We start from the raw sequence: 27,814 nt of genomic DNA, 5'->3' as shown, positions 1-27,814 counted from the left end.
GTTGGACCGCGGGGCCAAACCCTCGCGAGACGGGAAACAGACGGGAGGCCGCCATCTTGGACGAGCATGAGAAGGGGGCCGCCATCTTGAAACGGAGGCAACAGGTGCCGGCCTCTAGGAACCATGGGAGAGGGCCGCCATGTTGGCCTCGGGCAGGCTCCTGAAGCCGCCATCTTAGGAGAGGCGAGCGAGGGTGGGAGACGGGCCCTCTGAGGCGCTTTCATAGAGCCCGAGCGTGGCAGGGACGAGAGGTTCCACCTTCAGGTCGCCCGTCCCATGCCGGGGAGAACCCAGGCGTCCGGCCCCCAGCTTTGCCCCCACCTCCACCCGCTGGGGAGAACCCAGGCGTCCGGCCCCGCCCCCCGCTGTAACCATTGGTCCCCCTTCCCATGCCGGGGAGAACCCAGGCGTCCGGCTCCCGGCCCCGCCCTCCCCGCGCCCTTGGGGGCGGGATCCAGGTGAGTGCAGGTGTCGGCCCCGCCCCCTGCTATAAAGCCCCGGCCCCAGGGGCGGCGGGGGAGGCACCATGGCCCGCACGCCCGAGAGCCGCAGGGGCCGATCCCTGAGCGCCAGCAGCCGGGACCTGCCCGCCTGGAGGCGATTCCAGTAAGAGGGAGACAGGCAGCCCCGCCCCCCGCCCCGGACCCAGGAGTCCGGGCTCGTACCCCCCCCCCCCCCCACCGCCCTGCCCCGCCCCTCTCCTCTGCGAGGGGGAGGGACCCCGGCAGTCCTGGCTCCCTCCCATCCCACTGCCCTGGGGGCTGGGAGGGGACCCCAGGTAACAGCCCTGCCGTTGCTGCAGTGCAAGGGGGTCCCCTGGCACGGTGCAGGGGCGTTTTCCTACCGAACCCGACAGCCAACAAGGGGCGATGGGGTGTGGGGGGGGATGGGGCGGCAGTGGGGGCTGTGCAGGGGGTGGGGATCAGAGACTCCTCGACCCTTGTGGTTAGCAGGGGCCGCGAGAGTCACCTAGGACAGGCCTCCAGTAAAACGCAAGGTCGATCTGAGATCAGCAGCTCCAGCTCCGTTGCTTATGTAGCTGGCGTTGACCAACCTTAATTTGAGCGTCTGTGTGGTCTCCATTGCGGGAGGTCGGTGGCAGCTTATGCTCCCCATTGGCTTCCCTTGCAAGGAGCACGAGTACCGGCACCGACAGGGATGCCTTGCAATTTCCATTTAGTGTGTCTCTACCACGCACGCTAAATGGAAATTCAAAAGATCCGTCATGGCAGCATCGATTGTCCACGTAGCAAAGACCTGTACCTCGTCCGACCCCAGCCACAAGGCAGGATTCGTGGCATCCAAACCATCCCGGACAAATGGCTTCAGCCTCCTCTTGAAAGCCTCCAGCAAAGGAGCTTCCAGCACCACCTCCTTGGTTCTGTCATCCCACTGCCCTGCCCCTCTGGAGATTTCCCCTAGAGTTAATCCCCCTGTACTCTGCTGTGGCTCGACCCCATGGCCCTGGTCCTGCCTTTGGGGGCGAGAGTGAACAACCGCTCTCCAGCTTTTCCGGGGCAGCCTTTCACCCGTGTGAAGCTGCTCTCATGTCCCCCGTCATCGCCTCTTTCCCAAGCTACGTACACCCAGTTCCTGCGGCCTTTGCCCCATGACTCGTGTTCCACCCCTTTGCTTGTCTTTGTTGCTCGCCTCTGGGTCCTTTCCAGTTTCTCCACATCTTTCCTCCACACTGGGGACCAAAACTGGACCTGGTGCCCCAGCTGAGGCCTAGCCAGCAGCAGGTACCACATAGCAGCCACCTTGCAAGTCACTTGACTTAGTAGACACTTGCAGTAAGTCGTTTCTTCTTTACCCTCCACCCCCCACGTTCCCAGCTGATTTGTCAGTTCTCATTTCACTTTCTCTCTTGGTTAGATATTTGTCGTGCCAGTTCACCGTCTTCAGAATGTCCAGGTCTGAAGAATTGGCTCTGCCCCATGAAAGCTCATCACCTAATAAATGATTTTGTTAGGCTTTAAAGTGCTGCAGGACTGTTTTGTTTTTCCGAAGATAGACTCGCACGGCTACCTCTCTGTGACTACCTTGCAGGAAACGCCTCTGTGAATGCAACCTAGCGTCACATGTGCTTTTGGTATTGCAGCACATCTCCTTGCTGACTCACGCGAGGTTGTGGTCCACTGCAACTCCCAGCTCCTGCTGCAGCCCAGCCTATTTCCCCCCAGGCTGTATTTGTGCCTTTGATTTTTCTGCCCCAGGTGTAGCGAGGGGCTCTGTTGAATTTCGTTTGGTTGCCAATAGCCCAGCTCTCCAATTTTGCAAGCTCCCGGTGAGCGTTAGCACTTTGGCAAACTGCCCCGGCTTTGTGTCACCTGAGAACTGGGTCAGGAGGTTTCTGTACCTATAGTCAGGTGGTTAATAAAGAGGTTAACACCAGACAGAGAGCAGATCCCTGTGGATCTGAGACCTCCTTTGGGGCCTCCTGATCCAACACCAGTCCATTCAGTTACTCTTTGGTTGTCGAACCGATTCTGTATCTGCTCAGAGCAAAGAGGCTCAGGGGGTAGTTGTCTTAGTCTGTAGCTCCACAAACAAGAAGCAGTCCTGTCGCACCTTAGAGACTAACACATTTATTAGGCCAGGAGCTTTCGTGGGTAGTTCTGTCAAGTCCATGTGTCTCCAGCTTACTTATCAGCCTGTCATATTGGGCTGTGTCAGAAGCAGGGCTGTCAATTAATTGCTGTTAACACAAGCGATTAACACAAATTAACTAGATTCAAAAAGGCGTGATTAATCAGTTTTAATCACACTGGTAAACGATACCAGAACACCAATTCACATGTACGTGTCTTATAAATACCATTGGGCGATTGTCAAGTAGGTTGATTTCAGTTACAGCACAGAATGCAAAGCGTACAGTGCTCACCAGGTAGGAGTATTTGTTGCAAATATTTGCGCTATAAAAAGATAAGCAAAGGCAACGGCACTTTTCAATTTAGAGAAAATCTTTCATCTTTGGCATTCTGTCACCTGGAACTGTCAAGTAACCAGCGTTTGAACCGTACACACATCACAAGTACAGTAGCGTGAAAGTAAATGCAAATACAGCAATGCCGTGTAAGTTTACAGCGTACAGTATGGCTGTTGGTGGTAAATAAAGTGCTCTGTGTATGGTTTTTGTTCATATCTAATCTTGTTTTTCTTTAGCGTTATGCAGTGGTAGGTGTACCTCTCTGTTACCCAGCCTATTTAATATCTGGCAACTTCCCAGTTCTAGGGCTCTCAGACATGAAAGTCTTTACTGTACCCCATAGCAGTGCTATGGGGCGATCTCTCTATCGAGCAAGTGCAATTTAGAAATGTAAACAAAACTTTTACGTTACTGCACTCAAAATCAACGGAAACATTTGTCAGTAGAAGGCCACTCAGTCCTGTTTCTTGTTCAGCCAATCACTAAGAGAATCAAGTGCATTTCCACTTCCAGGTGATCGTGCTGCCGGCTTCTTCTCTACTATGACACCTGAGAGTAAGCAGGGGCCTGGCTGGAGCCAGCATCACAAGGTGTTTCCAAGCCAGATGTGCTGTGTGTGCCTGCGGGCGTCCCTTGGCGCTTTGGCCGGCGTGCCGGGGTGCCGCAGAATGGGAAGGGGGAGCTGATTGTCATGTAACAGTGCGATGAAAACAGCAAATGAGCCTTGCTCTGTTTTCTAGTCTGAGGACTGATGGTTGTTGCCGTCCCTGGTTTGGCGGCTGGGCGTGCGGCCTGGCACCCACCCGGTGCTGGCGAGAAGGTTTGAAGGAGCCAGTGACCAGGCTGGGGAGGGGGCTGCCCCCACCCGGGCACCGCGCCCAGCCTTGGGGAGCGAGTCCCTGCACGAGGCTTAGCTGCGCCCTTGGGTGCCGAGGCGCTGGGTGGTGACTCCTGCCCTGGCAGTGCTGTGGGCCCTGCACCGACCGGGCACTCCCGCAAGGGGGCAGCTGCGGCGCTCTCCCGGCGCTGGCTCGGGGCCGGGCTGCGGGGGAGCGGGGCGCTATTGGTTGATAGCGCCCCCCCGCACCCACCAGGTCGGGCGCATGCGGCTGCGTCTGGGGCGGGCTCCGGGCCGCGTCCGCCCCCTGCAGCCGCTGCCGGCCCTGGGATCGAGGCCGGGACCCGCCCAGGTACTGACCCCCGCCCCTTGGGTGGGCCCGACCCGCTCCTGAGCCGATGGGGGTGGTGCAGCAGGACCCCCCGCCCGGAACAATGGGATCCGTGCCGGGAGTATCCTCCGGATTGCAATGGGGGGGAGGGGTGCAGCAGGACCCCCCGCCCGGAACAATGGGATCCGTGCCGGGAGTATCCTCCGGATTGCAATGGGGGGGGAGGGGTGCAGCAGGACTCCCCGCCCGGGAACAATGGGATCCGTGGCGGGGGGTTCCCCCCGGTTTGCAATGGAGGGGTCTGTGGCAGGACCCCCGCCCGGGGACAATGGGATCCGTGCCGGGGGGTTGCCCCCGGTTTGCAATGGAGGTCTGCGGCAGGACCCCCGCCCGGGGACAATGCACTCCGTGCTGGGGAGGGTGCATGGGGGGCTGATAGTGGCGAAGTGAGGTGCCACCCACCCAGCCCCTTTCCTCTATGGCCATAGGATGTGCCTCTTCCCCCCGCGACCCCGCACCATCTCCTTCCTTACAGCCTCGCCCCCATCTCCACCCCTTCCCCCATTGTTCTCTCTGCATCACCTAGTGACAAGCAGAGTAAACCCATAATACTCCTGCCCCCCACCTGTCTGGTAAGAAGCCCTGGGAAGGTCACCCCCCCCCCCAGCTCCTGCATCCCAGCCAGTGCTCTGGGTCACCACCCGCTGCAGCTAATGGGCTGGAGCAGAGGTCTGGGGGCAGGGTCATGAAGTACCCGCTGCCCCAGGTGTTTCAGGGGTGAGTGACCCAGGGCTAACTGCCCCAGTCATGGCTGCCCAGCACTGACTCTGTGCCGCCTTCCCCCCAGGCTCCCACTGGCCAGCTCCCCTGAGACTCCAGCGCCAGCAGGGAGTGGCATGGCCGCAGTGTGGCAACAAGTGCTGGCTGTCGACGCAAGGTGAGTCCGGGGGCTCAGTGGGGGGGCACCATGTGGAGGGGTGGGGAACGGTGTCCCCGGGCAGGCAGGTCTGGATGCTGAGGGTCCTTCCTGCCGTTCCCTGGGGGCCGGGGCAGGGGCTCTACATGAGGAGGTCCAGACTGTGAAGCACAGAGGGGTTTGGCTGCAGGCACTCCCTGGGGGACACCTTGTTGGGCGTGCCTGGCTCTCTCCTTTCGGGGAGCTGGGCTGGGAGTCTCAGGGGGGCACTGTCTCACAGGTACAACGCCTACCGCACCCCCGGCTTCCCACAGTTCCGCACACAGTACATCCGGCGGCGCAGCCAGCTGCTGCGGGAGAACGCCAAGGCTGGGCACGATCCCGGCGCCCGCAAGCTGTACCTGCGCCTGCGTGCCCAGCTCCTCGCCCAGCGCTACGGGCCCCTGTCTGAGCAGAGCAGCTTCCGCGCTTACAGCAACAGCATTGTCCGCAGCAGCCGCACCACGCTGGACCGCATGGAGGTATGGGAGAGGCACTGCCTGTGGGGTGGGGCAGTGGGGAAACCACCACACATAACAGTGCACAGTTAAATAGGCGCCAAGACGTAGCCATCTCTGGGGCAGGGCAGCTGGAGAACAGCCACATATAATGCCACACAGGGCTGGCTCGCTGGGCACTGACACACGGCCACCTCTGGGGTGCAGCATCCAGGGGAACGTGTCTGTTTTACTCTAGGACTTTGAAGACGATGCCCGAGCGCTGGGGGCCCGTGGGCATCGCCGATCTGTCAGCCGTGGCTCATACCAGCTGCAGGCACAGATGAACCGTGCAGCATATGATGAGCGGTGAGTGTGGAGGCATTGGGGGCGCACAGGCAGGGCCTGCTCCCACCAGCACACCCTATCGCTCCAGCCCTGTGTGACACTCCCAGAAACTGCCATGATGCTGCCTTGCTTCTGTGTACCAAGGCAGCCCCTGCCCTAATCCCCAAGCCAGCCCCACCTTGGGCCAGCAGCATCGCAGCTCTGGGCTCTGCTCTCTGCTGCCTGTTTTCACCCCCGCAGAGCTGGGCCAGAGGCAGACTGACTCCTGGGCTCTCTGCGCCCTTCACCTTCCAGCCACTGAGATCTGGTGGTAGCTACAGGGCCTGCCTTGGTCTAGTCCCCACCAGCAATGCCTCACACCCCATCTCTCCCCACCACCACACACACTAACTGCTAGACTCTACTCCCTCCCAGAGCCAGGGCTAGAACCTGAGAGTCCTGGCTCCCGGCCCCCCTCCAAGCCAGGGAGAGAACCCGGGCGTCCTGATGCGTGGTGCTCAGGACTTGGCTGGCACAGCTCTGTCACTGGGGAGGCAGAAGGAGAGGTCCTGACCCCAGGAGCTGTGCCAGGACTTTGGGTTCTCTCCCCACCTACAGGAGGGGATTGGGTTGTAGGGATGAGACGAGTGGGCACCGGGAGCTGGGACTCCTGGGTGCTCTTTAGCCAGTTCTAATCTGCCTCTCCTCCTGGGCCTGGGGCCCAGGCCCCCCGGCAGCGTGGTGCCCACGTCAGTGGCGGAGGCCAGCCGGGCCATGGCTGGGGACACAACGCTGAGTGAGAACTACGCCTTCGCTGGCATGTACCATGTCTTCGACCAGCACGTGGACGAGGCTGGTGAGGAGGAGCAGGGATGGAAGGGCCAGTCTCCCCTCCCAGCAGGGGCCCTGGGAGCCAGATGGGGACAGACGCATGGGGTGGGAGGGCGCTGCTCTGGGGGCTCAGGAAGTGGGGGCAGGGGAGGGCCCAGGCAGCTACAGCATGGCACTTCATGCGGCAGAAGGGAGCGGAGATCCTGGGAGGGGCACACGGGGAGGGTGAAATCCAATGCTGGTGACAGGAGCCCGTGGAGGGCCGTGCCCCCGCTCACTCCCCTGCCCTCCCCAGTGCCCAAGGTGCAGTTTGCCAACGACGACAAGCACCTGCTGGCCTGCTGCTCCCTGGACGGCACCATCTCAGTGTGCCAGTTGGCGCCCGCCCCGCCCACGGTGCTGCGGGTGCTGCGGGGCCACAGCCGGGGCGTCTCAGACTTCGCGTGGTCCCTCTCCAACGACGTGCTGGTTTCCACCTCGCTGGACGGCACCATGCGCATCTGGGCCGCTGGCGAGGGCAAGTGCATCCGCCAGATCCCCGACCCCGACGGGGCCGAGCTGCTGTGCTGCGTCTTCCAGCCCGTGAACAACAACCTCACGGTGGTGAGTCCTCCCTGCCCTGCCCCGCCCCGCCCCGCCCCAGCCTCCAGCCCCCCACCGCATCTTCCAGCCATCAGCAAGCTCGTGGTGGTGTGGCCCCAACCCGGTGTGCCTGCATCTCTGCCCCATTCAGCCTCACTCCTGCCCAGAGCCAGGCCAGTGAGCTGCACTGCTGAGTCTTCCAGCCAGCTGGTCTCAAGAAGAGGGCAGTGGGGCATGTGGCCTGTCCCTGCTGGGTTCTTGCCCTGGGAGGGGGCAGTGGGGCCCAGGCCTGTCCCTGCTAGGAGGAGCGACTGGGTCCAGGAGGGGGCCCTGCCCCACAGTGTGGGCTGATGGCTCTGGGGCTCCCCCTGCAGGTGGGCAATGGGAAGCACAACCTGCACGTGATGAACATCTCCACGGGGAAGAAGGTGAAGGGGGGCTCCAGCAGGCTGACGGGCCGGGTGCTGGCGCTCTCCTTCGACTCCCCTGGTCGCCTGCTCTGGGCCGGTGACGACCACGGCAGCGTCTTCTCCTTCCTCTTTGACATGGCCACAGGTGAGCTGCCCCAGAGGGGCCCTGGGCGGGCAGGAGACTGGGCTCCCCCATTCCCCCAGCTCTAATCACCTCCTCTCACCCTGCCCTGTAGGGAAGCTGACCAAGGCCAAACGGCTGGTGGTGCATGAGGGCAGCTCCATCACCAGCATCTCTGCCCGCTCCTGGGTGAGCCGCGAGGCCCGGGACCCCTCGCTGCTCATCAATGCCTGCCTCAACAAGCTGCTGCTCTACCGGTGAGGGGCACTGGGGGCCAGGGGCTTGGCAGGGGACTCTCCCCTAGCAGTCAGCACCAGGGCGAAGGGGCTGGAGGGGAGCTCACCGGGCAGCCAGGGCTGGGCGCCAGGGGGTGGGGCAGGGGCTCTTGGCTTACACCCATTCTCCCCACAGAGTTGTGGACAACGAGGGGACCCTGCAGCTGAAGAGGAGTTTCCAGATCCAGCAGGGCTCCCACCCCGTGCGCAGCATCTTCTGCCCCCTCATGTCCTTCCGCCAGGGGGCATGTGTGGGTAAGAGCCAGGCCCCTGGGCTGGGGAGGACAGGACAGAGGATGAAGCCCCTTGTGCTTGCTACACATCTCCTTACTCCCACAATCCCCTGAGACAGCCCACAGCTGCTCCCAGAATCCTCTGGGGTGGGGGGAACAAGTCGTCTGATTCCGGGGCTCAGAATCTCAGGCCCTATTCCTAGGGGACTTGGTCCCACAGGCCCTGCTCTTGACTCCACCCTGCCCCCCATGAGCTGGAGCACCCCCTCACTCCTGAAGTGTGTCAGGGGTTCCGGGTCCCCCTGATCCCACCTCTTTGCAGTGACGGGCAGTGAGGACATGTGCGTCTACTTCTTTGATGTGGAGCGCGCCAGCCGGGCCATCGTGAACAAGCTGCAGGGACACAGTGCTGCTGTGCTGGGTGTCAGCTTCAACTGCGACGAGAGCCTGCTGGCCTCCAGCGACGCCAAGGGCATGGTCATCGTCTGGCGCCGCGAACAGAAATAGCGGAGCACCCCACGGCCAGGATCCCCCCCGCACCCCCAGGCATCCAGGCTCCTCTCTCCAAGCTGTGGGGAGAACCCAGGCGTCTGAGCACCCAGATGCACACAAATACACACCTGTCTTGACCCACCAGCCTCCTCTCCCCTTCCAGAGCTGTGCTCTGTGGCCCAGGGGGCTGAGAGGCCTGCGTGCTCTTTGAACCCATTTAACTGCCTGTGGTCCTTGCCCCCCACCCTCCCCACTGTGTCTTCCCTGAAGCGGCTGCTCCCTTGGTGTGGGGCCCCCTGTACTTAGCCCACTTTCCCCCCCACCTACCATGGGCCAGGATACCTGGGGCTCTGGCCGGAGGGGACCCAGGGTGCTGCTCTGACTGTGGCAGCTCCCTGTGCTGCTTACCACCCCGCTGGTCTGGGGTTCAGTAGTTTCTCATGAGGGGGCTCCCCCAGGGGGCAGAGCTGAGGTGTGGGGGCTATTCCAGGGGTGTGCTGCCTGCAGCAGGAGGGCTGACCTACAGCCTTACTTGAAGCTACTGGTTCTGCCCAGACACCAGGGATGTGCCCCTCACCTCCCAGCCAACCTCTGTGGGTTTCCTGGCTCGGCCTATGGGTCTGTGACTCAGTTTTCCCATCAGTAGAAGGGCCAAGTGTTGTCCTTCCTGCACTTAGGCCTCCCACTACATACTGCACATGCCCTAGAGCTGGTTCTCACAGGGCTGGATGCAGGCACATGGGGTTCCTGCCCTAGCCTGTGCCAGTGGCACTGGATTCTGTTGGCAGTATGGGAGGCAGGGCAGGCCAGAGCTTCTACAGGGGATGGCTGGAGTTGGGCATAGTGTGGGGGTGATGCCTGTTCCCCATACCTAGGGGCTTGGAAGCAGGGTCAGGGGGCCCATTTAACCCTCACCTTCCACAGAACAGCTGGAGTCTAAACCAGTCCCAACCATGGATGGGAGTGTAAAACGAGAACTCGCCTGGTGCTGAGATACAGCCACCTCTGGGGTGGAGCAGCTATGGAACAGCTTGCCCAGCAGAGAGACTCAACAGCCTCTGGTGTGGGACACCTGGGGAACAGCTGCACAGCAAAATTTTTTGCCAGTTTAGAAAAGAAAGTAACGTAAATTCCTCCAGCTCAGTTAGTGCAGAGAAGAGTCGATGTGGATTTCACCAGAAGGCTGGAATTAGACAACACCTCCCAGCGTCCTGAGAGCCCCTCAGCCTCTTCCCTAGCTATTCCCCTGTGGCCACATGCACTAGAACAATGTGGCACTGTTACCATGAGCCAAAATAAGCAGCCACCACCACCAGGTCCAGAATCAAACCATCTAATTGATTGCAGACATTGGCCCTCATGGCTAAGCTGCTCCCCAAGCCCAGATCCCTCCTCCCACCCACCCAATCAAAAAAACCTGATAGAAAAAGTCCTTTTGCAAAACTGCCCCCCATGGGTTTAAAAACACCCACGCCCACAACACTGGTTGCATAGGGAGGCAGGGTCAAGTGCGGCTTCAAGTCAAAGATTCCCAGATCCCCCCCCTTAAAACCAGCAGCTTCCCGCAGGGGGCCAGGGTGCTCTGTACACAATAGACAGGGTCTCTATACGGGCATGGCAGGACCAGGATGGCCCCATCTCCCTGCCATAGCGTAGGAACCAAATAATTAAAATCCATGATGTCTGTTCCCGTAAGATCCCCCACTGACCCCAGGGGGAGGGAGCAAGGCAAATGGGCCCCCACCCCGTCAAGTGAATGCAGGCATGTGGGGAAAGTCCAACAGGAGATGGGGCGCAAGCCTCCTACCCCCACACTGAGCCCTGCACGGTGGTGGCCAAGGGTCCTGGACGCCCGGCAGGGCACATAGGGGCTAGAAGAGGTACTTCCGGCAGGAGGAGGCCCCACACTTGCACTCGATGCGCATCCACTTCTTGGGGGAGCCAGCCAGGCCCCCAGCCCGGCCCAGGTTGGAGTCCATCCGTGTGCTTTCTGCGTCTACTGGGTCCACTGTGGAGAGGACAGAGGACATCAGGAGGATGAACCGAGCCAGGGCTCCCTCAGTTAGTAGGTCCCAGCCCCCTGCGTGCTTCTCTCCCACTTCGCTCTGCAGGCGCTCACCCTGCATGTTGTAGTCGAAGGTGAGCTCCTCCCCTGCGCGGATGTGCCGTGTGGCGAAGAGCGCAATGCGTGGCAGCCGCTCGTCCAGGTTGTCAATGAACACGTTGTACACCTGCAGGTTGGGGTCGCACTGTGCCAGGGGAGGAGAGAGGGGAGTGGGTGAGGCTGAGCTTCCACAGCCCAGGCCCATGGGGGGTGTAACTGTTAAATGTGGTAATTGGCAACTAAATGTTTGCCTTTGCCCCAAATCCAGCCCCCCTTTTCACTAGTAAGCAGGACAGGCTACAGTTACACATTTAGCTAAGCAATTACATAGCAATTAGGCTATTTGTTAATGAACTATCAGATTTCAATATCATATTAATACATTGTTATTTAAAAATATCAACAAGTAGGGCAGTAATACGATGTATTAATATTGATGAATTGTATTATCATCATGTTACTGCACAGCTTAGCTCTCCACTTGGAAGAGTTAGGTTCTTATTGGTCAGTGTTGGTAAACATCAGTTCCACTCGGCCCTCAAATGTGACTGTAATTGGCAGCAAGGCAAAGTAAGAAAAAGGCTGCTGGAAGCATATTTACGTTGTGTATCTTGATGTGTAGTGTTGACAATTTGTGCTTTAACGTTTACACAATTTTCACTTTTTAAATCTCAGCATCTCCAGTCATTAGATAATTCTAGCCTGACCCCCACCCTACCCTTCCTGCCACTACCTGACATCCTCTGGCCCCCTGATAATGTCCCTCAACTGTGAATATTTAAATCTCTAGAAATCAGGAAGAAATTATTAAAACATAAACATTAATTTTGTCCATCAAAATTATAAAAATGTATTCTGCCAATCCTACTTACTATTATTAAAATATAATTCATTAATCTTAATACACTGTGTTAGTGTAAGCTGTTCAAATTGCACAAATTCAATGCATTAAGATTAATTATAACAATACATAGGTTATATTTATTTGGGTTTTTAAATTTTACTTTTTTATGTTAGGATTTGGTGAATGGCATTTCTTATAAAGTTATTTTTGCAGGGGGTTAACTAACAAATTGTTCAATTTGGATGGAAACTATAATTAAAAATGCACAGAAAGATTTTAATTGCTTTATTTTAATTAGTTCAATAAAACAACCTTAAAATATGCAGGATGCATAAGAAGGAACAAAGTAGAGTTTATCCAAACATTTAGCATTTAAAACTGAGCTACTGTTAATTAAATGAGAACGACCCTAAAATGTGCTCGATGCGTGAGAACAAGTTTATAAAAACATGGTTTTGCATTGAAAACTGAGTTATTTTTCATTATTTAAATATCTTCAATATGCTGTATGTAGGAGGAGAAAAAGGTAAAGCTTATCAAAATAAGTCTGCATTAAAACAGTTGTTTTTAGTTAGAGGGCCAAGGTGGGTAGTATCTTTTACTGAACCAACGTCTGTTGGTAAGAGGGACAAGTTTTCATGCTTCACAAACCTGAAGAAACTTTCTGGAGAAGGTAACCATAAGTTATTTTTAATTCTTAATTTATTATTTATTTCTAATTACGTCAAAATGACATCAGTATGCACTGGAGGCATGAAAAGAAAAGAGTATCTTACCAAAACATGTTCTGCATTGAAAACTAAACAGTTATTTTTACTTTGTTCAATAAAATTACCTTGAACATGCTAAATAGAAAATAGGAATATCAAAACAGGGTTTTCATTTTAAAGGGGTTTATTACACGAAGGAAGCATTTTCTGTTATCGCTGAATTTGAACTGATTGTTTTTAATCTCAGTGTCCTTTGAGATTTTAGATCTAGTAGATCTCATCCTCTCCCATCCAGGTTTTATTCAGAGACTGGAAAAGGAAAACAAGCTGTCCTGCTTTGCCAACTCCTGATTGGTTTCTTAACTTGGAATGGACTTGCCACTGATCTGAGATAAGCAGATCAACTGATCCGAAGCAAATATTTTCCCTGCAAAACGTGTGGGCAGAACCAGTGACTTCAACTGTTCAGCACTTTGGCTTTCTTTCAGACATCTGTAGCACATACGCCCAGCTACATAACTAATGTGATTTAAATTATTTCCCTAATTTTCATGGGTGTGGGCCCTTTTGATTGATTGTCAGTGTTTCAAACTTCATTTTGAATATTTTTTCTAAAATAAAAGTCTTTAATTTATATTTTAAAAGTTGTTTTTTTAAATTTTTTGTTTTTCCATCACTGATTTTTATCCACCCACAGGCTGCCCCCAGCCCCACCCTTTCCCACGAGTTCCCCCATGCCCCTCCATAGTCTTCCCCACTCACGCTGTGATTTACAAAGTGTGAGATGTTGCCATAGTAGGTAGCATCCACTGTGTAAACATCCTCCACGTAGTCCAGATCAAAGAGGTAGGTAGCACCCTGGCGGTCATAGATCTGCCCTCGTCGCTCTGCCTCTTCTGATGTGATGATCTGGAGAGACAGGATGAGGTCGTGCTGGAAGGACAGCACTGCAGGACTCAGTGGCTGTTCCCCTGAGGCCCCACCCCAGAGGAAGTGGCAGCTCAGTGCCTGCTGAGCCATCTGTGTACAGCATTACGGGCACCTCTTCCTCAATGATATTTCAGCACTAGGGAAACTGTCCCTGTGTGGGAATGTGCAGATGCTGTGCGCAGCTGTCCCACCTCAGCAGTGGCTGCATCTCAGTGCCAGGTTAGCCCCTGGCTTTGTGATGTTATGTGCAGCTGTTCCCCCACTGCCCTGCCCCAGAAGTGGCTGAATGTCAGTGCTGGGCAAGCCATTCCCTTGTGGTGTTATCTGCAGCTATTCCCCAGCTACCCCACCCAGAGGTGGCTGCTTGGCACTCCCTACCTCTCCCACGTACTCCATGACGAAGCTGTTCTTGCGGATAGTCTCCAGAGTACGCACGCCCCAGCCACGCCCGTTGGCGGTACGAAAGATGCACAGGTCATAGCGGATGCCCCGCTGCACCACGCGGTTGGCGCACTCTGCCCCGCAGCGGCACCGAGCGTTGCACTCATAGATGGGCAGCCCTGCCCGGATGCGCACCTGGCCCAGCTCGTTGTAGGCAAACTTGTGATGGGAGGCACCAGGACAGCAGCACCCACTGGCTGCCTCAGCCAGGCAGTTGCGGCACTCGCAGCCCACCGCCACCTGGGTGAGGGAGATGCCCTCCCCCACTTTGTACTCATTGATATAGATGAAGTCCCGGGGCGGCCCATCAAGATCCACCTCGTTCTCCACTACGATGCGTCCCTTGTGGTTGCGCTTGGCATTCAGCTGGCGCTCCCAGTGCCGCAGGGCCCGCCGCTGCTTGGCCTTCTGCACCACGTAGTTTGCCACCCCCTGGTCCAGCCAGCGGGCATTCTTCTTGGGCTTGCCATCCCGCCGGATCCAGGCCTGCTCCAGGTCCTTGTGGAACTGCTTCAGCAGGCCCATGCAGTGTAGGTTCTTCCGCGGCTCCCAGGTGTTCTCAGACTCCGGGTATCCGCGCCACTTCACCAGGTAGAACTCCTCCTCCTGCCAGCAGAGCCACCCATCAGCAGGCATAGCCAGGCCCTCTCCCAGGGATGGAACCCAGGAGTCCCAGCTTCGCCCGCCGCTCTCACCCACTAGTCCACACTCTCCTTCCACTGCTTTGCAAAACAAAAAAATCCCCTAGACTCTTAGGCCCTGAGCTCACAAATGTTTTTAATCTCCGTTTTATCCAATGGAGTGACTCTAGACTGGGTGGACGGGAACCAGTCACATACCGCGTACTCCTGCTTTACACCTGGCAGTATCAGTACCAGATTTGGGTACACAGAAGGGCCCTGGCTCTGTTGGTCTTTCCCTAGCCCCATGCACCACCAGCCTTTCAGCCCCATGCCTCTGGGGCAGATCTCCCACAATTTGGATCTGGCTTGAAGAATCCAGAGCTAGCTGGGCCCGGAGGCATCAGACAGCTCCAGCCCCACTCTGCCTGAGCACTATAAGCCCAACCGAGCTGGCCCGTCCAGTGCAGGAACCTCCCACTTCAGGCCCCAACCCCACCCCTCTCACCCTCTCCAAGCTGGGGATAGAACCCAGGTGTTTACTGGCTCACAGCCCTCCTGCTCTAATCATTGGACCCCGCTCTCCTCCCAGATCCAGGGAAAAAAGCCAGAAATTCTCAACTATTACTGGGTCATCTGCCTGCCTTTACCAGACACAATCCCACCCCTAGCTGTTTATGCACCAGGTCCACCTCTGAGCCGAGCCAATAGAAGTAGACACAGAGGAGAATCGGTCTTGGCTAGAGCCAGGCAGAGGTGGCTGGGTATGAGGAGAAGGGTGCCAGGGAAGAAAATCAGAATTAGAGCATTGGCAGGGTGGGCAGAGGGGACCAGGAGGCGGGGCACCACGGTAAGGAGAAGTGCATGAGAAATCGCAGGCAATAGCGGGGATCCTGGCAAGGTGGAAGGAACTGGAAGCTCGGAGGGATCTGGGCTGCAGCAGGAGGATCTGGACTGTGGATGGGGAACACAAGGCTAGAAGATCTGGGCTGTGGGGGAGATTAGAAGCAGGGGTTTCTAAGTTGCAGGAGTAGATCTGGGCTGTGGGGCCAAGAAATTGGAGGCAGGGGGTATCTGGGCTGCACAGGAAGGAACTGAACACAGGGGTTTCGGGGCTTCAGGGGGGATCTGGGCTGCAGTGGAGCAGAAGTGCAGGTGGAGGGGATCCAACTGGAAGTGGAGAGATCTGGGCTGTTGGAGGGATCCAGGCTCTCAGGGGAGAACTGGAGGCAGGAGGGAGAGACCAGGCTATGGGGGGCAAGTGGAAACAGGGAATCTGGGCTGAAGGGGGTCTGGGCTGCAGAGGACAGACTTGGAAATGGAAGGATCTGAGTTCAGGGAATGGGAAGTGGGAAGATCAGGGCTATCAGGGGAGAATTGGTGGCAGTGGGGAGCCAGGCTATGGTGGGGATCTGGGCTGAAGGGGTATTGGATGTGAGGATTTCTCTTCTGGAAGGGCGAGAATCCCAGCTGGGATCAGGGTTGAGGCCTGGCAGACTGACTCACCCGCACTCTCTTGTAGTCGCACAGGAATTCCACCTCATACTGGCTGAGGTTCCTGCGAGTGATGCGCAGCGAGGGGCAGCAAACCCTCTCCAGCCTGCACAGGTCCTGCAGCTGCGACCAGGAGGACTTGCAGCACACGGTGCAGCCTGTGGATACATGGGACAGTGTTAGGGGGTGGGCCCCAGCCTGGTCGGGGGGACCCCAGGGAAGGAGATTAAAAATTCACAGAGGCAGGGGGTGAGAGGACTGAGAGGCACCAGCGGAGTTGAGGGTGGGAAGCCCAGAGCTGGGACAGCAGGGAGCAGCAGCTTGGGAATGAGGGACCCCAGCACAGCTGTGACCTTAAAGAGGTCTACAGTGCAAGGGCAGGGGACCTGGCATCCCAGCTGTGAGTGGGGGGGTCCCCTGTGTCAGTGCACCAGCAGGAGGACAGCTGGAGGTATTGGCAGGGGGGGCATGAGAGTTACAGGCAGTCCCCTGGAATTGCAGGGGTTGGCCTGAGAGTATGGGCAGGGGTCACGCTGCATTGAGGATTTTGCAGAGGGTTTCCGGGGTGGGGTCATCCCATTTTGGAGGGCTGATGAGCCTAGCAGGTGAGGGGAGGTCAGTCCCTGTATGCGCAGGGAGAGAGGCTCGCCCCTCATCCAAGGGTTGCCCCATCAAGAGGTTGGTATGAGAGCACACAGTTAGCATGAGCCTACAAGGAAAGGTCACTATATCTAGGGAGCACAGCTGTGAGAGTCTGCTGGAGGTTGGAGGTTCACCCCACATCAGGGTGTGTCCAGGGAGTTGGTCTGAGTGACTGGGGAGGAGTCACCCCTTGCCAAAAGGCCTGCATGTGTGTCCAGCAGGGGCTCAATGTCAGGGGATCAGTGTGATCATCTGGGGATACACCCCATGTTGGAAGGTCAGCATGAGTGCCCAGGGAGGGATCACCCCACTTTGGAGGGTCAGTTTGAGTATCCATGGCAGGTCACCCCAAGTCAGAGGTTAGCAGGAGCATATGGGGGCGGGGAAATCCCTTTGCACTGAGGGAGGTTGGTGGAAGCATACGGGGCTGTCACACTGGGTCTGAGGCACAGACGTGAGCATAAGGGAGAGCTCACCCCTCATCCACACTGGCCTGAATGTACCGTACAAGGAGAGGGGAGAGGTCGTCATGAACAGCTGGGTCACGCTGTGACAGGGGCTGGTGTAAGCGTGTCACCCTCTATCTGGGGATTAGCATGAATGTCGGGGGGTAGGGTTGTCAGCATGAGTGTTCAGGGGATCACCCCGTGTTGTGGGGTTGGCATCAGCACACTGAAGGTCACTCCACATCAGGGATTGGGGTGAGCGTACTGGGCAGTCGCCCCGCCTTGGGGGGTTGCTGTGACTGTATAGAAGGGTCACTCCATGTCAGGGGGTTGGTATGAGGGACCAGGAGATGGGCAACCTGTCACCAGGAAATGGGCCAGAGTGTCTATGGGGGGCGGTGTCACTCCATGTCAGGGGTTGGTGTGACCGCACCAGTGGGGTCACCCGACATCATGATGTTGGCATGAGAATCCGAGTGGGTTGCCCTGGTCAGCGCAGTAGTGTGAACATCGTAGGGAGGTCACCTCACATCATGGGGTTGGTGTGACCACTGAGTGGGTTGCCCCGTGTGAGGGAGCTAGCATGAGCATCTGAGGGCACCACCCCCTCCTGGGGGCTTGGCATGAGCATGTGGGGGAGTCACCTGTGGCAGGGGAGTGGTGTGAGCACACTGGAGGGAGTCACCCCATGTTGGGGGTTGGCACGAGCATCCAGCGGGATCACCCCACGTCAAGGGGTTGGCGTGAGCATACAAGGGAGTTGCCCCATGTAAGACAGCTGGTGTGAGGGTACTGGTGAGTCATCCTGTGTCGGGCTGGCATAAGCACACAGGGGAGACACCCCCGTGCTGGGGGGTGGCATGAGGGTCTGGGGGGCTCGCCCCAGGTCGGGGGCTTGGTATGTGCATCCAGGGGGCTTGTCCATGTCAGGGTGCTGGTGTGAGCAGCTGGGGGGGGCTGGCGTAAGCATACGGGGGTCACCTCGTGTAAGGCAGCTGGTGTGAGAATGAAGGGGGGTCACCCATGTCCAGGGGCTGGTGAGAGCTCACAGGGGGGTCCCCCATGTTGGGGGGGGGCGGCGTGAGCTCACGGGGCACAATGCCAGACTACTAAACTGGGGTGCTCTGCGTCAGAGAATTAGGGAGATACCCGGGCGGAGTCTGTGGGTCCCTCAGGGCCACGTGCGCCCCCCCTCCCCCCAGTGGCGCCCCCCTCCGGCCTGCGCCGTTTCCCGCCCTGCGCGCGAGGGCAGCCCCCGGAACGTTCCACCCGCGCTCGCAACCGTCCTCCCCCCGCCCTTAACGGTCGTCGCTGCCGCCTCGCGCGCGGGGAAAGAAGGCGGGGCGGGAAGCCGGAGGGGGGGGGGGGTCACAAACTAGCGCCTCGCACGCGCCGCCTCGCACCGCTCCTCAGAGCATCCCCCCCGGCCTCCTCCCGCCGCGCGCCCGGCCCGGCCTCGCGACACGCTCCGCGCGCGCCGGCTTCCCTCGCTCACCTTTTAAATTTTCCGCCATCTTTTTTTTTTTTTTTTCCCTCTACAGCCACTGGGGCCGCCCGACACTTTTCCTCGCTGGGGGCGTGGCCATAGGCGGGCCCGCCTCCCCAACCGAGGGTATTACCATTGGGCGCTCGCTCTGATTGACGCGCCCCGCCAGCCTATCACCCCCGGGGGCTCCCGGCTGCGGGCTTTATTTGCATCTCCCAGGGTGCCCTGCGCCGCCGGGCCACCTCCCGACCCGCGGAAATGGCCCGAAAGGCACAAATTTAACCCGTTTATTCCCAGTCTGACCCGCAGCTCGCTCGAGACTTGGCTGTGGAGCCTTTTCTGAGCCATGCGGAGTGCGGGAGGGCGGCAGAGGTCCTCACCCTAGCCGAACTGATGTGCCTCAGTCAGAATACCACCTAGCTCCTCCTAGTCGCTTGGGCAAATCATGGGCACTTGCAAGCAGGTGTCCTGGGGAGCGCGGGGGCCTGGGCCGTAGCAAGGGGGTTGGCGTTCTCTACCCACCAGCATCTTGGAGGGTTGGTGTGGGCAGGTGCCCATTTCAATGCCAGGGAGAGGCTGGCATCACCAAGGGGCCAATAACAGGGGTGAGGTTGGCGCTCCCTCAGGTGCTGATGCCCACACCAGGAGGAAAGCTGGCATCAGCCAAGGGCCGACATTGAGGGGTTGTTGGTGTCAACCGAGTGCCAATGGTAATCCCTGGAGGAGATTGGCATCACCCAGGAGCCGATGTCAATGTCGGCGGGAGGTTGGCGTCACCCAAGTGCCAATGTTAATGCCAGGGGAGAGACTGGTAACACCAAAGTGCCAACGTTCATGCCAAGGGTGAGGCTGGTATAATCCAAATGCCATGAACGATGCCTGGCGAGTTGGCATCAGCCAGCCACCATGGGCAATGCTGAGGAGGCAGGAGTTTGGCCTCAGCCACGTGTCAGGGAGGAGTTGGTGGTTTCTGGGCCCCAGTGTCAATATTGGGGAAGCAGGAAGCTGACATCAGCCAAGTGCCAGCATCAAGGCCTGGGGGTGCAAAGCCGGGGAACACCGACGCCAAAACCCAGAAGCCACCTTGGGAGCAGGCGGTCTGACTTTTAAGCCTTGGCTGGTGCTTTGAGATCTTTGACTGCAGCAGGAAAGGAAAAGACTGGTTTGGGTGTGGGGCACAAGGCCTGATACACCTGAAGAGTAAAGACCCCCCGTGGCCCATTCCCTTCCCCTCAGAGGCAGCCAGTCCCCTGCCCTGGTGCCAAATGGGAGCCAGCGACCCCTAGCAGGGACAGGACCTCATCCCATTCCCAATTCCACACCCCACGCCAGAAGGGAGTGCAGCCTTCCGCCAGCTGAGCAAATGGCCCCTGCATTGGGATCACTGCCATTAAAGCAACTGAAGAAACAACTGACAAATTTTATTTAATAAAGATCAAAGGAATAAGAATGGTTTGGTCTGGCTCAGTCTGCAGAGGACTAACAATTAAAGAGGCAAGAGCACATGCTCCGCCTGCGATTTGCTCCTTCTGGTCGGAGCTGCGGTGAGACGCTTAAAAGTAAAGCAACATGGACGTTAAATGAATCAAAAACAATCGGCTTTTGATCAGTAACTCCCAATCGTTGGCCATTTCTCCACCCACACACACACACAGGGGAAAAACATTTCTATTAATACCCAGCAAAATTGAGACCTAGGCAACATTTAAAAAATGGCCACTTTAGAACATGTGGCCATTTGACCTGAAACTAGTAACTATGTCTACCTTGAAGAGAACGTGTGTTTTAAGGGTTTTCAAAGCTTTCGCGTTTCGGACTCCAATCTTTGTGCCCATCAGTTAACTACTGCTCGACCTCCCCCACCCACAACTGCATCATTTTCAGCCTTTGAAATGAACTGTTGAGCTGTCAAAATGATGGAAAAATAAAAGCTGAGTTCTGCTTTGTCAAAGGGATCGAAAAACAAAGCCCCATCTCTGCTGAGCCTGAGGAGGAATAAGCTGTAACTCACGAGCAAGTTCAATGTTGTGTCCGACAACATTACTTTAGCAGCTGCTCTGGGTATGCTCAAAATTGAGATCATCCAAGCTGAGGCACTCAGTGAGAGGCAAAATTCACCCCTCAAAGTGCCATCATCAGGCCAACATAAGCCACGGAAGGCAGCTAAGAATTCTTCCATAACTTAGCTGCTGTTGCTGGGCAAGACAGATCAACTATGGACCCTTTCCATCCTCACTGGAAGCATCTGTGCTACCAGAGCACCACCTGGTCTCAGCTACAGACATCTGCTGTTGCTGTTGGAAGTGTCTCCACCAACTCTTCCACATGTGCCCCCTAGCATAACCATGGCACAGACGAGGCCTTGGCTCAGACCCCCATCCGTTGCTGTTGGAGGCACCTCTGCTTCTCTTCCACAGCTGTGCCACCAGATTAAGCTCTACCTTCTGGTCCTGTCACTCAGACCCTAACCCAAACCAGCAGGTTTTAATCCACCCCAAAACCTGCATTGGAGACCCCCCGCTGGGCTCTTGAGCCCCTCATATGGGCAACTTACTTCCAGCCTGGCTTGTTTTTCTGATCAGGCTGAGCTGGAATCATGGAGCCAAGTTGGAACGGGATTGGTGGGGTTGTTTCTGATGCCAAAGAGGATCAGTGGAAACTGGAGTATTGCCAAGCCCTGTGTTTCAAGGGGTGATGGGAGCAGACAGTGAAGGCTGGGGGGCTGAGGAAGGGAATTCTGGGGAAAAGACAGGGGAGCCCACGTCAGGCGGAGAGCTGTCTTTATTGGAAAAGGGCCAGGCGGGCATGGAATCACCCAAGGGAGCAGGGTCCTGGCCTGTGCAGGTGGGGGTGCAAAAGGGGGGGCTTAGTCATCCCATTCATCATCTTCATCCTCGTCCCCTCCATTGTCCTCGCCTTCGTCTGTGGAAGGAAAAGGAGGGTGAGTTGGGGGAGGGAAAGGGAAGGTGCCAGCCCCCAAGGCACGGTGGGGGAACTCACCTGAGGAGTGGATCACTTTGCTCCGCTTCTGCATGACCTGCATGAGCGCCCCCACCAGGCCCTCGGAGCTCTGTGGCGGTGGCGGGGACTCCAGTGCATCGGGGGTCTGCAATTCAGCAGGGGAGTTAGGGCCCCCGGCGCCGAGCCCCTGCGCCCTCCTGACATCTCCAGGCCCCCGGCGCTGAGCCCCTGCGCCCTCCTGACATCTCCAGGCCCCCGGCGCCGAGCCCCTGCGCCCTCCTGACATCTCCAGGCCCCGGTTCCGAGCCCCTGCGCCCTCCTGACATCTCCAGGCCCCCGGCACCGAGCCCCTGCGCCCTCCTGACATCTCCAGGCCCCCGGCGCCGAGCCCCTGCGCCCTCCTGACATCTCCAGGCCCCCGGCGCCGAGCCCCTGCGCCCTCCTGACATCTCCAGGCCCCCGGCGCCGAGCCCCTGCGCCCTCCTGACATATCCAGGCCCCCAGCGCCGAGCCCCTGCGCCCTCCTGACATCTCCAGGCCCCGGTTCCGAGCCCCTGCGCCCTCCTGACATCTCCAGGCCCCCGGCGCCGAGCCCCTGCGCCCTCCTGACATCTCCAGGCCCCCGGCGCCGAGCCCCTGCGCCCTCCTGACATCTCCAGGCCCCCGGCGCCGAGCCCCTGCGCCCTCCTGACATCTCCAGGCCCCCGGCGCCGAGCCCCTGCGCCCAGCCTCCCCCAGCATCACAAGGGTCCCCAGTGCTGCCAAAGCCCACTTCTCCCCAAAGTCACCTCTGACTCACCCCTCGCAGTCCAGCCCAGCCCAGCCAGTCACTCCTGGCCCCATCCCTGAGCCCCTCAGTCACCCCCTCCATATGGCACTCCTGGTCCTGACTTCCTCAGCCCCACATCTTCTCCTTCCCACCCCCAGCCACCTGCCCTGCCTCCCACTCAGCTGCCCTCTCCCCTGCCACATCTCCCCCTTTTACCCCCAGCTGCTCTCCCTGCCTGCTGCCCTTCCTGTGCCCCCAGCCCACCTCTCACCTTGTTGAGCTGGATGCCTTGGCGGATCTGGTCCAGCAGGGCCCCACGCCCCTTTGCGGGGGGAATGGGCTGGGCCCCTGGGGAGCTGAACCCGCTAGAAGGAAGTGGGGGTGGTGGACAGGGCCCTGAAGAGACAGGGGGTGGAGGGGGTGGTGGGGGAGGTGGGGGTGGAGGAGCTGCCCCAGTAGGGGGGGGCGGAGGGGGCGGACCAGACCTGGAAGTCAGAGGAAGAGGCCCACGAGGGGGGGGCGGTTGCCCCCTGGGAGGCTGGGAGGGCACAGCCCCTCTGTTTGGCATAGATGAGGGAGGTGGGGGGGCACCTGGGATGGGGGGCAAGGGGCCAGTCCTGCCCCTTGCTGTGGAAGAGGGTAGGGGAGGGAGGGGCCCAGACCGAGTCGGGGGAGGAGGGGGAGGTGCTGGACCTGTCGGAAGAAATAACTGCCGTTAAAGCCCAGACTGTAAAGAGGCCCTTGCCCATCATCAGCTGAGGATCCCAAAGTGCTGCATGGGGAGGCTTGCCCAGCACCGAGATGCAGCCAACTCTGGGGCAGGGCAGCTGAGGAACAGCTGCACACAACGCCCCATGGGGAAGCTTGCCCAGCACCGAGATGCAGCCACCTCTGTGGGAGGGCAGCTGAGGAACAGCTGCACACAACGCCCCATGGGGAAGCTTGCCCAGCACTGAGATGCAGCCACCTCTGGGGCAGGGCAGCTGGGAAACAACCACTGTACTTAATGCCCCACAAGGAGGGGCTCACCCTGGCGTCTCAGCTCCTCCTTCACAGCCTCCAGCCCGCCCTGGCCTTCGATGAAATCATAGATGATCTTGGAGGTCTCCGCGTCAGTCAGCTGTGCCTCGCTGATCCCAGCCTGGTTGAAGAGCATCTTCAGGTCGGGGTCCAGGTTATTCAGCTAGGAGAGAGACGGCCAGAGCAGAGCAGTTCAAACCCTGGGAGAACACCCCCAAACTCACCCCCCCCCCACACACACATCCCCCTATGTCAGGTGCCCAGAGGGGCAGAGAAGCAAGACTTCAGCCTCTGAAATCTGGGCACAGGGTGTTCGTGGATAATGCCTTAAATTAGCTCCCTGTCTCATAACTGGCACTAGACTCCAGGGACCTGCTTATTCTGACCCCCTAAAATCCTGACCTCTTAGGCCCAGCAAGCAGCTGGGGGTCATTCCTGAAGGGATCTGATTGGGAGGATGTACCAGCTCCCTCACCTCAAAGCTGGCTCCATCTCAGTGCCAAGCAAGCCTCCCACATTTGGTGTTATATGTAGCTGTTCTCAGCTGCCCCACCCCAGAAGTGAAGGCATCTCGGTGCCAGGCAAGCCCTCACCTTGCAAGATCTCATGCCCAGTTCATTGGGCTACTGCATCTGACGGCCAACAAAAACCGAGGCCACCCTGAGCCAATGAAACTGGCTTGGGGGGCAGATTTTCTGAAACAGCTACAGCCAACAAAGGGATGGCAGGAAAACCCAGCCCGATGGCAGTTGATTTTGCAGGCCAGCTCCCCTAACACCCCGGCTGTGCTACCCCACAAGCCCCATGTTAGTTCCTGGTTGAACCACAAGGAAAACAGCCTGTCTGGAGTCCAGAAAAGCCTTCTGGGGCCAGGACCACACCTCACTGCCCACTAGCTGTGATGTGTCCCTTTCTGGAGGGTCCATGCTACCCTCACTGCTGCCAGCAACAGCCAGGCTGCCTGCTCCCTGAGTGGCATTTGGGGGGGGCCCAAACCAGGATCTGCCCCAGCAAAGGGCCCATGTGAACTGAGAGAAAAAGATGAGTTTGGACAAAGGGGGTGGCACAGGGATGCAGCAGTATCTTGGGCAGTCCTGGTCCAAATGAACTGAACATTTGTCCCCTTAGCACTCCACGGAGATGGCTCCCCAGGCACTAAGCTGCAGCTGCTTCTGGGCTGGGGCAGCTGGGGAACAACCACATGTAACACTGCATAGGGGTAGGTTGCCTTGTGCTAAAATGTAGACACTGTGGTGAAGCAGCACTCACCAAATGCTAAGATGCAGCCAACTCTGGGGTGGGGCAGCTGAAGAAGCCACACAGAACGCTGCATACAGATAGCTCACCTAATACTAAGAGGCCGCCACCTCTGGGGTGGAGCAGTTGGGAACAGCCATACACACCAACTGAAGCATAGTTACACCTCACTTCAAGCCTAGTAGTCACATGGGTGAACCTGCTTCCCCCGACCCAGCACAGACATTGATAATGCTGAAGCTTTCCCCCCATGGCCTGTCTTTGCCCCCTCCCCCTCAGCCTCTCCCAGCCCTTGGTCCACAGACTCAGGCCTCTACCATCTCCAGAGCTACGTACATCAAAGCCGGTGTTGGGGTCCCATCCCACGTGGGTGACGTGCCTGGAAGGGGGACAAAGATATGCCAGCTCTGTACAGGCCAGGTGCCAGGCTCCATTCCTCACCCCCCTGACCCAGCTGAGCCCCCCCTCAGGCCCGATGGGAAATGGGGCATCCCTTCGAGGGGGTGGCCCCGCACCCCATTCCCTGCCTCACCAAGCCCGCCCCTTGCCCGAGCGCCGGACGGGAGCCAGTGCCCTATCTGTTCCCTGTCCATGGGTCCCAGCTCTCACTTGAATCCGCTCGGGGCACCGATGTCAGCCTTGGAGATCTTTTTTTTGCCCTTCTTCTTCTCGGTGGCCGGGGGCACTGGCAAGCCCCGGTACCGGGAGGAGGTGATGTCCGGGTTCTGGATGTCCACAGTCATAAGATTCAAGGAGGGGGAGTTTGGCTGTTTGCCAGGCCCTGTGGGAAAGTGAGACGGGGCTGTGGGGAGCAGGATCGGGGCTGGGCAGGGGCACTCCCCCAGGCACTCAGGGCTGGGGACTGGACTGGGCAGGGGGGCTCTGCCCTGGCAGGCTGGGCTGGGTGCTGGCGGGAGGGCTCAGTTAACCCTTTCAACTCCTCCCACAGCCACTTACCATTCATGTCCCCCCCAGGGATCGGGGACCGGGGCAGCGTCGCCCTTCGCTCTGAAGGAAGCAAAAAGAGCCCCGATTAGACCCATGTCGCCAGCCCCACGGCGGGGGTGGGTCAGCCCCAGCCCGCAGCTCCCTCCCCTCTGCATAGGACAGGCGAGAAAGGGGCACTCACCATCACTGACTGGAGGGGGCGGCGGGGGGAGCTGCCGCTTGTCTGTGGAAAGAGCAGACAGCGCATTACGAGCCTGGCCTGGGCTGGCTCCGGGGGGCAGGGAATGGGGCACGGGGCCTTTCCCCTCCCAGGGGGTGCCAGCTCCCCTCCCCTCCACGTACCCAGCCTCTGCTGTCGCTTCTGGACCTTCTCCTCCACCAGCACGTAGAAGGCGCGGGCCTCGCCTTCGTCTGCAAAGTTCAGCCCAGCCTGGCACTCCTGAAAGCAACAGGCACCGCACTGGGCCTGGGGAGAGCTACTCCCCTTCCAGAGCCAGCAGCCAACCCCGGCGCCCTGGCTCCCAGCCCTGCCTGCTCGAACCCCCTTGGCCCCACTCCTCTCCCAGAGCAGCAGAGAACCCAGGCATCCGGGGTCCCAGCCTTGGCATCTGGAGCCCTTTAACAGTCTCTTTTTCTATGCCCCCCAGCTGTGAACTTTCTCGCTGAAGGTGGGGGGCTGGGTTTGGAAACGCCGCCCCACAGATGGGCACCAGCCCCTTCGGGGGCAGATACTCACGTCCCCAGGGAAGGTGTGGAAATAGGCAGTGGCCGCCGAATAGACCAGCTGGCTGGAGAGCTCCTGCTCCCACATCAGCCTCCTCTCCTGCAAAGCAAACGGAAACCCTGTTAAAGGCCACACCCCCAGGGGGCGCTGGAAGCAGGACGCCTGGGTCTGCTCCCTGCCTCTGGGAGGAGAGTAGGTCTAGTGGTCAGTTAGGGGGATTGGGAGCCAGGACGCCTGGCTTCTCTCCACGGCTTTGGGAGGGGAGTGGGATCTAGTGGTTAGTGCTGCAGGGGTTGGGAACTAGGATGCCTGGGTTCTCTCCCTGGCTCTGGGAGGGAAATGGGACCTAGTGGTTAGTGCGGGGGGGGCGTTGGAAAGTAGGAAGCCTGGGTTCTCTCCTGGGTGCTCGGGGGCGGGAGGGGCTGGGAGGCAGGGACTCACCTGGAGGTTGAAGAGGCGGATGAAGTAAGAGCGCTGGGGATTATCCTTCACAAGGCAGAGGACCCCGCAGCCCTGCTTACCCCAGACCTGGCTGTTGGGCGGCATGGCCAGGTACAGCTGGGCCACCGATGTGGCCAGGGTCTGGACAGAGACAGCTGAGTTACAGCGGGATCATGGCTGAGATGCAGCCAGCTCTGAGGCAGGGTGGCTGGGGAACAGCCAGCCATAACGCTGCCTGGAGTGGACCCCGCCAGCTGAGCGTGGTCCCCAGTGGATGGCAGTCCCTCTCCATTTCCGGAGTTGGCCAAGTCTCCAGGTGCCCCAGCTTTACCATGAGGGGTTCCCCCCCATCAGCTCCACTTACCCCGCTTTGGGGGGAGGGGGGACACCTAGGAGATGGTTGGTGCCCCTCTCCCAGCCTGCAGCCACCCTCTACCCCCCCCCCCCACATCTCTCCCCACCCCTGATGGGCCAGTTCCTCTCTCCAGCCCCAGTTCACAGCAGGCCCAGCCCTCAGCTCCCCTCACCCCACATCTGCCCTTCACAGCCCCTCACTAGCCCAGGACTGCAGCCCCCTGCTAGCCAGACCCAGGCTCCCCCCAGCTCCCGCCCTGCAGCCCCTGCTCTCCGTAGGCCCTGGGCCCTCACCGTGCATTTCCGGCCCAGGAGCTCAAACACCTGCTGGTTTTCGTGATCCAGGAGGAGGCTGGAGGGGACATTCTCCTGCTGCCCTCGTGCCCGGGCCCCTCGACTCATGCTGGCTCCTGGCTGCAGCCCCCTCCCAGGCTTCTGGGGTCTCTCCCCTGCCCGAGCCCAACCCAGGGAACTTCCGCCTCACAGGGACTTCTCTGAACAGGAAGCGCAGCAAAACCACGACCAAGGCTGAGCGCCCAGGCCAGGGGAAGTCGGGCTCTGCTAACGGCCCCAGGCAGGGCTGGGGAGCAGGGGGCGGGAGTGAGGGGCACCAGCAGAGCCGGGGGAGAAGCCCATGGGGGGCTGAGGCCAACTTGCCTTGCTGAGCAAGGGGCTCAGGCTCTCGGCAAACTCAGGCAGCGCTGCTGAGCGTGACATGCGGTTCCTCGGCAGCTGCTTGGGGTGGGGGCCGTTTGCTGAGCCCCATGTCCCTTTGGGTTTCTTGGGATCCCCCCCCCATCACCAGAGGCCGACCTAGAGGTGTGTGGTGGGGGAGGGGCTGGTTCCAGCTGCCTCTATGGTG

General features: G+C 58.8%; 3 protein-coding genes across 7 annotated transcripts; 1 reads left to right on the top strand and 2 right to left on the bottom strand.

Annotated features, from left to right (window-relative positions):
- The first annotated feature begins 332 nt into the window (after window positions 1–332).
- WDR13 (WD repeat domain 13) lies at window positions 333–13,043 on the top strand. 5 transcript variants are annotated; one of them, XM_075017453.1, is made up of 10 exons: window positions 333–458; window positions 4,946–5,035; window positions 5,295–5,535; window positions 5,750–5,859; window positions 6,543–6,673; window positions 6,944–7,251; window positions 7,605–7,785; window positions 7,877–8,018; window positions 8,173–8,291; window positions 12,715–13,043. In XM_075017453.1, exons 2-10 carry the CDS (start codon window positions 4,995–4,997, stop codon window positions 12,768–12,770), a joined length of 1,329 nt encoding a protein of 442 aa, XP_074873554.1. In that variant the 5' UTR covers window positions 333–458; window positions 4,946–4,994; the 3' UTR covers window positions 12,771–13,043. The 5 variants fall into 5 exon arrangements, with proteins under 5 accessions (XP_074873554.1, XP_074873552.1, XP_074873553.1 ...); XM_075017451.1 differs by lacking the exon at window positions 12,715–13,043 and adding an exon at window positions 8,592–10,152 and having other exon boundaries at window positions 340–458; XM_075017452.1 differs by lacking the exons at window positions 333–458; window positions 12,715–13,043 and adding exons at window positions 519–606; window positions 8,592–10,152.
- Window positions 10,301–18,506, bottom strand: SUV39H1 (SUV39H1 histone lysine methyltransferase). The gene is made up of 6 exons (XM_075017526.1): window positions 18,488–18,506; window positions 15,917–16,062; window positions 13,728–14,396; window positions 13,182–13,328; window positions 10,881–11,010; window positions 10,301–10,769 (listed from the first exon to the last, which is right to left on the bottom strand). The coding sequence occupies exons 1-6, from the start codon at window positions 18,504–18,506 to the stop codon at window positions 10,633–10,635; spliced, it is 1,248 nt and encodes a 415-aa protein (XP_074873627.1). The 3' UTR covers window positions 10,301–10,632.
- A 1,377-nt stretch (window positions 18,507–19,883) lies between these two features.
- Window positions 19,884–27,411, bottom strand: WAS (WASP actin nucleation promoting factor). The gene is made up of 12 exons (XM_075017483.1): window positions 27,247–27,411; window positions 26,599–26,739; window positions 26,170–26,256; window positions 25,776–25,872; window positions 25,615–25,656; window positions 25,443–25,493; window positions 25,095–25,266; window positions 24,822–24,864; window positions 23,238–23,391; window positions 22,480–22,901; window positions 21,479–21,584; window positions 19,884–21,400 (listed from the first exon to the last, which is right to left on the bottom strand). The coding sequence occupies exons 1-12, from the start codon at window positions 27,352–27,354 to the stop codon at window positions 21,345–21,347; spliced, it is 1,479 nt and encodes a 492-aa protein (XP_074873584.1). The 5' UTR covers window positions 27,355–27,411; the 3' UTR covers window positions 19,884–21,344.
- Window positions 27,412–27,814: the final 403 nt, after the last annotated feature.

Source organism: Carettochelys insculpta, chromosome 22, assembly GCF_033958435.1.
Source record: "Carettochelys insculpta isolate YL-2023 chromosome 22, ASM3395843v1, whole genome shotgun sequence".
In the NCBI taxonomy this organism is placed as follows: domain Eukaryota; kingdom Metazoa; phylum Chordata; order Testudines; family Carettochelyidae; genus Carettochelys; species Carettochelys insculpta.
This window is presented reverse-complemented; position numbering and strand designations above follow the sequence as displayed.

What these genes read in the sequence shown, in the direction of transcription:
- SUV39H1 (XM_075017526.1), bottom strand. An exon ending in CACACTTTGTAAATCACAGC is followed by an intron (nt 11,011 to 13,181) that starts GTGAGTGGGGAA and finishes CCCCTGGCACAG; the next exon opens with TGCGACCCCAACCTGCAGGT. An exon ending in CTTCGACTACAACATGCAGG is followed by an intron (nt 10,770 to 10,880) that starts GTGAGCGCCTGC and finishes TCCTCTCCACAG; the next exon opens with TGGACCCAGTAGACGCAGAA.
- WAS (XM_075017483.1), bottom strand. Translation starts at nt 27,354, where the DNA reads ATGAGTCGAGGGGCCCGGGCACGAGGGCAGCAGGAGAATGTCCCCTCC. An exon ending in TCCACACCTTCCCTGGGGAC is followed by an intron (nt 25,873 to 26,169) that starts GTGAGTATCTGC and finishes TGTTGCTTTCAG; the next exon opens with GAGTGCCAGGCTGGGCTGAA. An exon ending in CCCTGGGGGGGACATGAATG is followed by an intron (nt 25,267 to 25,442) that starts GTAAGTGGCTGT and finishes ACTTTCCCACAG; the next exon opens with GGCCTGGCAAACAGCCAAAC.
- WDR13 (XM_075017452.1), top strand. Translation starts at nt 527, where the DNA reads ATGGCCCGCACGCCCGAGAGCCGCAGGGGCCGATCCCTGAGCGCCAGC. An exon ending in GTGCTGGCTGTCGACGCAAG is followed by an intron (nt 5,036 to 5,294) that starts GTGAGTCCGGGG and finishes ACTGTCTCACAG; the next exon opens with GTACAACGCCTACCGCACCC. An exon ending in CCACGCTGGACCGCATGGAG is followed by an intron (nt 5,536 to 5,749) that starts GTATGGGAGAGG and finishes GTTTTACTCTAG; the next exon opens with GACTTTGAAGACGATGCCCG.